This window comes from Puma concolor, chromosome E4, assembly GCF_028749965.1.
Source record: "Puma concolor isolate L17-30 chromosome E4, mPumCon1.1.hap2, whole genome shotgun sequence".
Classification (NCBI taxonomy): domain Eukaryota; kingdom Metazoa; phylum Chordata; class Mammalia; order Carnivora; family Felidae; genus Puma; species Puma concolor.
Genome location: NC_141683.1, coordinates 59,749,659 through 59,763,125, shown reverse-complemented (window position 1 = coordinate 59,763,125; position 13,467 = coordinate 59,749,659). Strand labels below are relative to the sequence as shown.

Genomic DNA, 13,467 nt, shown 5'->3' with positions numbered 1-13,467 from the left:
TTTAGAAGGTATCAGAATCACTTAGAGGGCAAAATTACTACTGACTCCATCCTCAGAGTTTCAGATTTAGCAAATCTGTGACGGAGCCCCCAAATCTGCATTTCTTTCTTAAAAAAGAAATTTAATGTTTATTTTTGAGAGAGAGAGAGAGACAGAGTGCAAGCAGGGGAGGGGCAGAGGGAGACAGAGACACAGAATGCAAAGCAGGCTCCAGGCTCCGAGCTGTCAGCACAGAGTCCGCCCCACAAAGAGGGGATGAAGGGGAATCATGACCTGAGCTGAAGTCTGATTTTAGGCACCCCTTAAATCTGCATTTCTAACAAGTTGCTGGGCAGGGCCAATACTACAGGTCTAGGGATGACACTGAGAAGCACTGCTGTAGGCCAAAACCGGCCCTTTCAACATAAAAATCAGTGATTTGCTTTATTATTTCCATGGCCGTGTCTTTTCATTTTCAGCTAAAGGAGAACTTCGGGAATGAAAACTCTGGCCTCAGGTAAAAAGCACTGGTCTTGGGAGTCAGAAGTTCTGGATTCTACCATGTACCAAATACGTATGATACGTATGATACGTAGGATAATTTTTTCTACTTTTTTGAGACTAAAGTTTCCTTGCCTGTACTTTGGTGTTGGTATCGTCAGTTCATATACTAAATTAATAATAAAAATTAATTTGGGGGGTTCTGATTAGTTCATTTTACTTAGTCATAAAATCTTAGAATGAAGTTTCGAGTTTCTAGGGCCCACAATTATATAAGCTTTTTGATAACAAATATGTTCCTAGAAGGCCTCTTATCTAAGAAGCTCAGAACTCAAGTAGGCAGTATGCTTTATGCAGTAAAAATGACACATCTAAGATTATTTGCATGAAATCATCTCCAGACCATGAACATTTAATTTTTTTTTTAATGTTTTTTTTTTTGAGAGAGAGAGACAGAGGGAGACACAGAATCCCAAGCAGGCTCCAGGCTCTGAGCTGTCAGCACAGAGCCCGACGTGGGGCTCGAACTCACGAACTGCGAGATCATGACCTGAGCTCAAGTCGGAGGCTTAACTGACTGGGCCACCCAGGTGCCCCCAGACCATGAACATTTAAAAAAGAACATTCTTCATAAAAGTGACTTCAAATTAATAAGTTCCTTTTAAAGAATATTTTTTTTCAGTACCTTCTGCAAAACTCAGGACTTACCCATTTCATAATTGGAGCCCAGAAAAAAACTGTTTTGGGACCTGGAAAAAAAAGAAAAGAAAAATTTAGAAATAACCCAACTATTTTATACATGACTTAAATTTTTTTTTTAATATTTATTATTTATTTTTGAGAGAGAGAGAGTGCATGTGCATGAGTGGGGGAGGGGGGGCAGAGAGACAGGGGGAAAGAGGACTTGAAGCCAGCTCCACTCCGACAGCAGCGTGCCAGATGGTGGGGCTCGAACTCGTGAACTACTGTGAGATCGTGACCTGATCCAAAGTCGGCCGACTGAGCCACCCAGGTGCCCCTGGTCCTTAATCATCTTTTATCCCTCTCAAACGAATTCATTGTGCTTATAGTAAAATTCATTAATTCAACGTGATTTTAATACAAAGAGATTTATAAATCTATCATAGTGTCCTTTAAATATACAACTGTAGTTAGTGGTAGATCTATTTACCTATAAAAATTATGACCTCCTTGAAGCTAGTGGCTAAATAGTATTCATACTTGTATCCCTACTACCTAGTGGCTGTTGAATAAAGAGCCAGCACAACTGGAAACAGTTTATATTAACCAGAGTTTAGACTTTATCTTTGATAAATACGGGTATATGTAATACACGTGCCTATATGCAAACAACTGAAAAATTCATTAAAATCAGAAGTTGTTTTTATCATTCCAACACTTGCATATTGATAAGCCTGGCTTATCCTTTGAAGAGTTTTTAAAGTAAGTTTGCTGATCTTCTTGACTATTTACATCTAGTCCTAAAATCTTTCCACAATCGAAGTCTCATTTTCTCAATCTTCAAAGGATCTGGATGCTAACTTTAGACCAATGATTCTTCAAATTCTAGAAGTACATGGCTCAGAGTCTGTCTTTCCTCGTGGGACAAAATGATTATAATGCTAAACTGCATTTTCTCACCTTCATGTGACAGCTAGTCATTTTCATGTTTTCCTATGTACTTTCAGCTTTTCCATATTTTTATTTTATTTATTTATTTATTTTATTTATTTATTTTTTAACGTTTATTTATTTTTGAGACAGAGAGAGACAGAGCATGAACGGGGGAGGGGCAGAGAGAGAGGGAGACACAGAATCGGAAGCAGGCTCCAGGCTCTGAGCCATCAGCCCAGAGCCCGACGCGGGGCTCGAACTCACGGACCGTGAGATCGTGACCTGAGCTGAAGTCGGAGGCTTAACCGACCGAGCCACCCAGGCGCCCCATTTTCCATATTTTTAAAAATTTATTTATTTTGAGAGAGAGAGAGCAGGTGTGAGCAGGGGAGGGGCAAAGAGAGAGAGGGAGGGAATTAGAGAAATCCAAGCAGGCTCTGTGCTGTCAGCGCAGAGCCCGACACAGGGTTCACTCCCATGAATGAGATCATGAGCTGAGCTGAAATCAAGAGTGGGTGGCTAGGCTCAGTGCTGACAGCTCGGAGCCTGGAGCCAGCTTCGCATTCTGTGTCTCCCTCTCTCTCTCTCCCTCTCCGGCTCACGCTCTTTCTCTCAAAAATAAATAAACGTTAAGAAAAAAAAAAAAAAGAGTCAGTCACTTAACTGACTGAGCCACCCAGGCACCCCTCAAGTTTTCCATAATTTAAATTGTACGGCCCATCTGGACACAGTGCTGAAACGGCTGTTGGGAGAATTAAAGCTATTTATTGAGGAGTTCTAAACTTTGCTGTTCTTTTCTTTTTAATGGTTATTTATTTAATTTATTTATTTTTAAGAGAGAGAGGGTGTGAGTGAGCGGGGGCAGGGGCAGAGAGAGAGGGAGAGGGAGTTCTAAATGTTGACGTTCTTGTAACTGGCTGAAAATCTCTACATATTCGATTTCTGGGTTACTGTACTTATCTTTTATCCGGTTCCCTCAGCTTCGTGCTGTTCTGATCGCAACTCCCACTACCCCTAGAACTCTAGCTGCATAATGATCCTCTCCTCTGTATCTTGAACAAGAATTGGAAACAATTTTCTTTCGATGTTGGAATTTTAAAATAAATTTAAAGGAACTAAGGAAATAGAAAAGAAAACGTGAAGGCACAGAGTTTAAGAATGTAAATTTCCAATCCTGACTTAATTACCCCACCAGGGGTGTTTCTGTCCCCCCAGGGGGGACGTTTGCAATGTCCCAGGACATTTTTAGTTGTCACAACTGTCGTGGTGGTGATACTGCTGCTACTGATACCTGCTGGGTAGAGGCCAGGCAGGCTGTTAAACGTCCTCCTACAAACAGGACAGTCTCCCACAGCACATAATCAGCTAGCCCCCAAAATGTCGATAGAACAAGCTAGGCAAACACACAACTAGTTTCATGCTGTTTACTGGCTCTAAACCTTAGCTTATGCTTCCACTAGCCCCATATTTGGCCTTGTCTTCATCTGGCTAACTCCCAACGTCGTTCAAAAACTTACAGATTGCACCTCCTCAAGGAAGCCCTCTTTAACATCTCCAGGTTATACTAAGCGGCCCGTATACTGCTCTATCGTTTTCTGCACTGAACAATTAAAATGATCTGTTTATGCATCTGTCACTTTCACGAGACAGGGTGAAGGCAAGGCTTATTTCTTGGTTTTCCTTAACGAATAGTCTTTGTGAGCAGAACTGAATGGGATTAACCATATCCGGGACAGGTGTCAATCAAACATACTCAAACTTTCGGTCTGATCCTAACCGCTTCATCCTCAAGGGCAGAATCTGCTATTTACTCATCCCCAGGGACATCAAGTTCCATTACGTCAGGGCTGTACCAGATCTTCACTCACTAGTTACTCTGCTCTTAGACCATCACACTCCTCTATCTGGCTCCTGAAAGTTTTTCCCGTAAGTCTGATGGCATAATGTACTGATCCTATAAGTCAGTCTTTTCAAACTCTCTAGTTATTTTACTTAGTTTGAGCGTCTGAGATTCCCATCAGAGCACACTGGGTTTATTTTTGTCACATACAAAGTCTCTAAGTCATATGCAATATCAATCACTATGTTGATTTTTTATTCCCTGCATGAAGCTTGCCTTCAGCACACAAGTGTAAGTCAGCACAATGTTTTGGTCTCTGGCTTTGAACTTCTCAGCCAACTCCTTCTTCCTTCTATTTCAAAACTGATGCTTCCTCCTCTGCCACCTTAAAAATTGTTTCCTGAATAACGCCTCTAGGTTCTGGTTTCTTTATGAGCTTAAATATTTGATCCTTCAGAGTTAACAAACAGTCAGGCTTTTCAGTGTTTGCTTGGTAACTAATTTACTCAACTGCCCCAAGCTGGATGAGAATTTTAAAATATTAACCGCTCCTATCCTTTACAACCAAACCAAAGAAAAAAAACTTCAAACATGAAACTGTGGCTGCTACAACCTAGACCAAGAGAGGTACGACTATTTTAGGGAATACTTTTAAAATACAAAACAAGCCCTCCATTATTTTCACAACTGCTAAGCACTGAATTAAAAAATATCACTAGCAAATAGGTGTTATAAGACATTCTAAATTTCTCATATTTCTGAGATATCAGAGGATGCGGCCAGGTGACACAAAGAATCAGAGTTGGATATCTACAAATGCAAACAGATAGTGTTTTCTTCGTTGTTAAGAAAAGCAAAATAGGGGCTTAACAAAACCTGTGACCATAAAACGGACGAACAAAACGTCTTAAGGAAAACTTATTTCAGTTCACTTTTCCATTTTATCTTAGCTAATCATTTTGTACCTTATGAGTAAATAAGCAAATTTAGACATGTATGAATTCAGGTACCAGAGGCTGTCTTCCTGAAAACCACAATTGACAGTGGAAATGGTAATGAGGAAACATCCCTACTCACTCCAACATTTGTAAAACACCAAGTTTTGACAAAACAAAGCATTTGGAAATAGGTATCAAACAGTGAGAACACGTCATATTGTCTTTCTAAACATGGTCTTTCTATAGGATGACACAGCTATTCCTTTTTAAACAATATATATAACAAGACTTCCTTCAGTCAACCATTTTTCTTAACGTTTGATTTATTCTTGAGAGAGCGTGAGCAGGGGGCCACAGAGAGAAGGGGGCAGAGGATCTCAAGTGGGCTCTGAGCTGACAGCAGCTGGGCCCCATGAGGGGCTCGAACTCACAAACCGTGAGATCATAACCCGCGCTGAAGTCTGACGCTCAACTGACTGAGCCACCCAGGTGCCCCTAACAATTCTTTTTTCTAAAGAATTCATTTATTTTGAGCAAGCGAGAGCACTCGTGAGCGTGCAAGTGGGGGAGAGGCAGACAGAGAATCCGAAAACGGCTCCCCAGCTTGTGGGCAAGCTCTCCCTCTCTCCCTCAGAGTAAATAAACATTAAAAAAAAAAAAAAAAAAAAACCCTAATTATCTTATTTTTTTTATGCTCTCTTGTGTGAAGAGCTGGGTCAGGGGCGCCTGGGTGGCTCAGTCGGTTGAGCATCAGACTCCTGGTTTTGGCTCAGGTCATGATCTTGTGGTTCATGGGATCCCTCCAGTCAGGCTCCTTGCTGCCTGCTTGGGATTCTATCTCCCCCTCTTTCTGCCTGTGTGCTTGCCTGTACTCACTCACTCTCTCTCTTTTTTTTTTTTTTTTTTTAATTTTTTAACGTTTATTTATTTTTGAGACAGAGAGAGACAAAGTACGAATGGGGGAAGGGCAGAGAGAGGGAGACACAGAATCGGAAACAGGCTCCGGGCTTGGAGCTGTGAGCACAGAGCCTGACGCGGGGCTCGAACTCATGGACCGTGAAATTATGACCTGAGCCGAAGTCGGCCGCTTAACCGACTGAGCCACTCAGGCGCCCCACTCACTCTCTCTTTCAAAATAAATAAGTAGATACACAAATATTTTTTAAAAATGAGATAATTATATAATTATGATACCTGCAGGGATATAACACCTTAAAATCAAGACAAACAGAAATATAAACAGAGTATCTAGGTAACATTCATTACAATGAATGAAAAATTTGAATAGGTAGAAAATTTGAACTACTGAAAATATCCTGAATAAAAATCACCTCTTATGAAATTTAATTTGGAGTCCAAGATGAGGGAAATGTGTCCCCACCAAATATAAATGTACATTCTTTTTGACAAAGAATTAACTAATAAGTAATACAATTAAGTAACAATTTAAGTAGAAGTTTACTGGTTGGAAATTAAAAAAGGCCTCAAATGCTGACAATTTGGAAATATTAAGCATTAAAAAAAACCCATATACATTTTATATTTAAAACTATGACTATTTGCAAGTATAACAAAGAAATACAGAGAATAATGGTCATTTTCTCTTTGAGAGTATGGGTTTGTCTCATTTTATTTTTTTAAAGTTTACCTATTTATTTATTTTCAGAGAGAGTGTGAGTGAGTGAGCACGAGTGGGGCGGGCAGAGAGAGCTAGTGAGAGAGAGAATCCCAAGCAGCCTCTGCATTGTCAGCGCAGAGCCCGATGAGGCACTCGAACCTACGAAGCTGTGAGATCATGACCTGAACTGAAACCAAGAGTCAGATGCCCCTGGCCTTGTCTCATTTTAAAAGTGAAATCGATTTTTTTTTAAGGTTCAAACTTTCACAGAGGAATTTGAGAAATTCTGCAAGGGAATAGCATAACCAAATATGTGAGACATACGTTTTCAGAATCAGCAAAATTAAAAGGCAACCGATGGAATGGGGGAAGATATTTGCAAATGACATATCAGATAAAGGGTTAGTATCCAAAATCTATAAAGAACTTATCAAACTCAACACCCAAAAGACAAATAATCCAGTGAAGAAATGGACAAAAGTCATGAATAGACACTTCTCCAAAGAAGACATCAGATGGCTAACAGACACATGAAAAAATGTTCAACCATCACTCATCATCAGGGAAATACAAATCAAAACCACAATGAGATACCACCTCACACCTGTCAGAATGGCTAAAATTAACAACTCAAGAAACAGATAGATGTTGCCAAGGATGCAGAGAAAGAGGATCTCTTTTGCACTGCTGGTGGGAATGCAAACTGGTGTGGCCACTCTGGAAAACAGTATGGAGGTTCCTCAAAAAATTAAAAACAGAACTACCCTATGGCCCAGGAATTGCACTACTAGGTATTTATCCAAGGGATATAGGTGTGCTGTTTCAAAGGGACACATGCACCGCAATGTTTATAGCAGCACTATCGACAACAGCCAAAATATGGAAAGAGCCCAAATGTCCATCGATGGATGAATGGATAAAGAAGATGTGGTATATCTACACAATGGAGTATTCCTCAGCAATCAAAAAGAATGAAATCTTGCTATTTGCAACTACATGAATGGAACTAGAGGGTATCATGCTAAGCTAAGCAAAATTAGTTAGAGAAAGTCAAATATATGACTTCACTCATATGAGGAACTTAAGATACAAAACAGACGAACACAAGGGAAGGGAAGCAAAAATAATATAACAACAAGGAGGGGGACAAAACATAAGAGACTCTTAAATACAGAGAACAAACAGGGTTGCTTGGAGGGGTTGTGGGGGGGATGGGCTAAATGGGTAAGGGGCATTAGGGAGGACATTTGTTGGGGTGAGTACTGGGTGTTATACATAGGGGATGAATCACTGGAATCTACTCCTGAAATCATTAAAGCACTATATGCTCACTAATTTGAATGTAAATTTAAAAAAATGAATTAAGAAAAATAAAAATAAAAAATAAAAAAAGAGACATATTTTCAAACAAATTAATAAATCTAGTTGTCTTGATAAATTTTGATGAACCTGTTAATAAAATAATGACATAAATTTACTTCCTAATTTCCTTATCTGAGAGGAATTACTGTTAATGAAATATTATATAAACTCTACCCAGAAAGTGTGTCATTTATTTTATGTATAATTCTCCCTAGGAAAACCTTCCTTCTTGGAATAAATAACTTTACACACATGCAAAGATACACAGATACAAATATTGAATTGAGATGCTATGTCCCAATGTGAAAAATAAAGGTTCTTATTCAATGTTTTCACTACCTTTTCCTGTCCCTTTCACACCATTTCTCTATGGTTTGCTGCTTTGCAACATTCCTCAACATTCTTCTAAGTTCCTTATATTAAGCAAATTTGCCCTCATGTGACCAACTACTTACAAATCCTTAGAATTTGTAAAGGTTACTCTTTGACAAAGATATGTACTATCAAAAATTGCTCATTTTATTTGTATTAAAGCTAGCTCTGATTTCACACTAAGAAGGTGACTGGGCCACCATTTTAGATCCATATAAACTTTATATCTTCCTTAAGGCCTTGGCAACAGCCATCACTCAAATAGCACACAGAATATAAAGGGTATATAATAATTTTTACAATGGCGATTGCAAAGACATCCAGATGGCTAACAGACACATGAAGAGATCCTCAGCGTCACTCATCATCAGGGAAATATAAATCAAAACCACAATGAGATACCCCCTCATACCTGTCAGAATGGCTAAAATTAACAACACAAGAAACAACAGGTGTTGGAAGAGGATGCGGAGAAAGGGGAACGCTTTTACACCGTTTGTGGGAATGCAAACTGTGCAGTCACTCTGGAAAACAGTATGGAGATTCTTCAAGAAACTAAAAATAGAACTACCCTATGATCCAGCAATTGTACTGTTAAAGATTTGCCCAAAGGATACAAAAATGCAGATTTGAAGGGGGTACATGCATCCCAATGTTTATAGCAGCATTATCAACAATACCAAACTATGCAGAGAGCCTTAATGTTCATCGACTGCTGGATAAAGAAAATGTGGTATATACATATACGTATATACATACACATAAACACATACACACACACACACACACACACACACACACACACACACACACACACAACTTGGCCATCAAAAATAATGAAATCTTGCCATTTGCAATGACGTGAATGGAGCTAGAATGTATTATGCTAAGCAAAATAAGTCAATCAGAAAAAGACAAATACCATATGATTTCACTCATGTGGAATTTAAGAGACAAAACAGATGACCATATGGGAAGGGAGGGAAAAAGAACAGAGGGAAACAAACCACAAGAGACTCTTAACCATAAGGGAATGAACTGAGGGTTGATGGAGGGAGATGGGTGGGAGATGGGCTAGATGGGTGATGGGTACTAAGAAGGGTACTTGTGATGAGCTCTGGGTGTTGCATGCAAGTGATAAATCATTGAATTCTAGTCCTGAAATCAATATTGTTGCACTGTATGTTAACTAAAATTAAAAAAAAGAAAAAATAAAAATACTTTCTCTATATAAAGTAAAACAAAAATAAAATAAAATAAAATAAAATAAAATAAAATAAAATAAAATAAAATAAAATACTGATTGAAAACAGGCTTTGGTGCAAGTGCCAAAGTAAAATAACAGGTGAAAAAAACTAGCTAAAATAGTTAACATGTATTTTAGGGTTAATATATTTTAAGTTTACATTATTTGTTCAGTTGCAAAGAAATCAATGACTTTTAGATTTAAAAAGATAGTTGAAATCATCTAGTTCAGGCACTCCTCTTATAAATCAGGTCAATGAAGCCTGGAGACATAAAATTAGCTGTGTAAAGTACATAGCACAGCAAGGATTAAAAACCTCTCTAAATCCTAACTTAACAATAATTACATAGTTTTCCCCAATGAAATCTGAGTTTCTTGAAAGCTCTGAAACGAAGGAATGCTCCAGTAAAAATACCAAATTGTAGATTATTACAGCTAAAAAGGATCAGAAAGAAAATCCAAGCCACCTTATTTTATTCGTTTTACGTTGACTTATTCTGAGCACGTGCGTGCGTGAGCAGGGGAAAGGCAGAGAGAGAGGTGGGGAGAGAGAGAGAATCCGAAGCAGGCTCCATGCTGTCAGTGCAGAGCCTGACGTGGGGCTTGATCTCATGAACCTCGAAATCATGACCTGAGCTGAAATCGAGTCAGATACTTAACTAACTGAGCCACCCAGGCGCCCCCAAGCTCCCTTATTTTAATAGGTGAAAAAGAAAAGGCATTTAGATGTCACGTGATTTGTCTTACACGCTGGTAGTTCCAGATAGAGCAGGAAGCAGAACTGGTCCACTTCTTTCTCCTATGTCATACCATGCCTTGAACATTCTCATACCCTCTTATAACCAAAATTAATATTCTCACATGACTTGGAGGAATCAAAGTATTTCTAGCTTTCCTCAGGGCTTGCTTCTCCTTTGATCTCTCTGTTGAATCAAACTAGGTAAGGCGTAAATAGTCTTGCTTTTGTTAAAATCAGGTGTGTGGACAAAAGTTGTGTTAAAGTGTCAAACGAACGACTATAGCAAGGATTGTTTTCCTTTCATGATTTCTCCTGAGAATATAAAATCTCTGTGGGTAGGGTTTTTTATTTTATTCACTAACATACCCCAAGTGCCAGAGCAGTGCCTAATGTACAGCAGGCCCTCAATAAATACTGAAACATTCAACTTACTTGGTAGCTACTGGTTTAAAGATATCCTACTCTTCGTCAATATCTTACAGTTGTATTTGAAATCCCAACTTGCCATTTTGGTTCTCATTCTTTAATTTTAAGGGTAACAGAGATTATTACTGTAAAAAATAATATATACATCCACATATTTAATGTGTATATAAACATAATATATATTAGATATATATTTAAGAATATAACTATATATTATATATAACACAAATACACACAATATCATCTAGATATCTAAATATCTATCCTAGACTGGCATTAATATTCTTTAGATAACTGTAGCAAGAAAATAAATTGTTCTAACAGAAATGCTAACAAAATTGTTGATTCATTACTTTGTGGGCATCTACACTATTTATTTGATTCACGTTTGGCTTTATTTACATGTAATAATACATACTCTGAGCTAAGTTGTATTAAACTATCAAGTATAACACCACTTCTCTTAGGGGCACCTGGGTGGCTCAGTTGGTTAAGCATCTGACTCTTGATTTCGGCTCAGGTCATGATCTTAAGGTTGATGAGATCGAGCCCCATGCCAGGCCCTAGGGTGACAGTGAGGAGCCTGCTTGGGATTCTCTCTCTTCCTATCTCTCTCTCTGCCCCTCCCCCACTCATGTGCTCTGTCAAAATAAAGAAATGCACTTACACAAATTAAAATAACATTTCCTTTAATACCTAATTTTTAATTTTTATGATAAAGATAGTCCCTTATGAATACTGCTAACATAGGTTCGTTGTTTAGTATGTTTTTATTTTAAAACGTATTTAGGTCTCTAAGATAAAAAGGAAAAAGGAAGTCTCTTACCTGGGAAAAATACAAATATTATTGTTACTAAGATGTTAAAGTCACTTTCCCTGTGAGACTTCACCCGGAGAATATCATGGAATGCAGAGCAAGATATTTGCAGCTGCAGCACACTAGGCATTGCAACAGATTTCACACAACCATTTTTTCAAAAGTTCTTCCACTTAAGCCAAAATGTAACTCAAGAAAAGCAAAGAAAGCTATGGGGAGATACACAAAATGATAACGGTTCAAATACCTGTTTTATGGGCTGACTTTGTTGGAGCATAGTTTTTATTTTTATTATTTATTATTATTTTATTTTTCCCAAGTTTTACTGAGATATAATTGGCACATAGCGTTGTATAAGATGTACAACATAACGTTTATACTGCAAATTACTACACAATAAGCTTAGTTGACATCCATTGCCTCACTTAGCTACGATTTTTTTCTTGTCGGAAGAATTTTTAAGATCTATTCTCTTAGCAGCTTTCAAATATACAACACAGTATTGTTAACTATAGTCACCTGTTGTAGATTATCTCCCCAAAACGTATTTATTTTATAACTGGGAGTTTGTACCTTTAGACCACCTTTTAGGATAATTTTTGGGTTCTTTAGGGCTGTGGTCTCCTAACTACTTTCAAACATATCTCCCTATCATTATTTTAAAAAAAATTTTTTTTTTCAACGTTTATTTATTTTTGGGACAGAGAGAGACAGAGCATGAACGGGGGAGGGGCAGAGAGAGAGGGAGACACAGAATCGGAAACAGGCTCCAGGCTCCGAGCCATCAGCCCAGAGCCCGACGCGGGGCTCGAACTCCTGGACCGCGAGATCGTGACCTGGCTGAAGTCGGATGCTTAACCGACTGCGCCACCCAGGCGTCCCTGTCCCTATCATTAAAAAACAAAATTTTTTGAGCACACATCCCCTACATATAGATTGTATGTATTTATGAGAAATATGTAACTTACATACACGCATGTATGTACGTATGTTGACTCCACAGAGCTCAGTTGTCTTCTATGCATAACTATATACATCTATACTGACATATTTTTATATAAGACGTGTGGAGAATAGAAATTTTAAAAGGATGAAATAATAGAAAGCTTTAATAGAAGTTGTATTGTTTTCTTCTACATTCCAATGTTTCATTTTGTATGTAGCTTGGGACAATTCATCTTATTTTGGAACTCAAAAATACAAATGACACTCCTTCACTAATAATGGTTTTTTCCCCCTCAGCTAAGCTTTTAAGTAAACATGGGGCAGCATGATTTCAAGGTTATTTCTCTGACAAATACCTGGAGTAGGGCTATGCAGCTGGCTGGTGTAGAGTCACATACTTTCATAGGAGGTGGTGGCGAAGAGGGACATACCTTATGAGAACTGACCTTGCTAAAACACACATTTGGTTAGAACTCTATTCTTACTCTATGGAGGTAGATCACATTGTGCCAGGAAGAACACATAAGAGAATGATGAAGGCCGCAGGTCTAACTATACTATATATCATTGCAATATAATGATATATAATACATACGACAATATTGTCACTCTAATATAAATCTATATAAAGACATGTTCTTGTTACTATCTGGACTCTCTGCCAGTGATAAAATTAAATTTCAAAACGTTAGAATCCACAACGTATGCTATCCAACTGTTAATATCCTAGCCTTGCATATCATTGTAAAAACCTCCAGTGTGTGACTTTAGTCTAACATTTAAATGAGGATTCAATAACACACTATTATGCAAAACAGCACACACAAAAAACGTGAATATTCACTCTGATAATTCTTGGAGCAGTAATCAAAGTTGCCTCAGATTTTACTCAGTACTAACAAATCAAGAGTTCTATTTTTCATGCTTCTCCATTTCTACATTTGTGTGCCTACAACTTTTTAATCACCAATGATTTTGCAGTGATAGGTATTCTTTTTTTTTAATATAATGTTTATTTTGGGGGGGGGGGCAGGGGCAGACAGAATCCGAAGCAGGCTCCAGGCTCTGAG

General features: G+C 38.2%; 1 protein-coding gene across 1 annotated transcript in view; it reads right to left on the bottom strand.

Moving 5' to 3' along the window:
* Positions 1–13,467, bottom strand: part of MPC2 (mitochondrial pyruvate carrier 2) — a 30,472-nt gene that overhangs the window by 14,664 nt on the left and 2,341 nt on the right. The window contains exon 2 of the mRNA XM_025926274.2: positions 1,189–1,229. Within this exon, the coding sequence (XP_025782059.1) occupies positions 1,189–1,229 (41 nt within the window). The remainder of the gene's footprint in view (positions 1–1,188; positions 1,230–13,467) is intronic.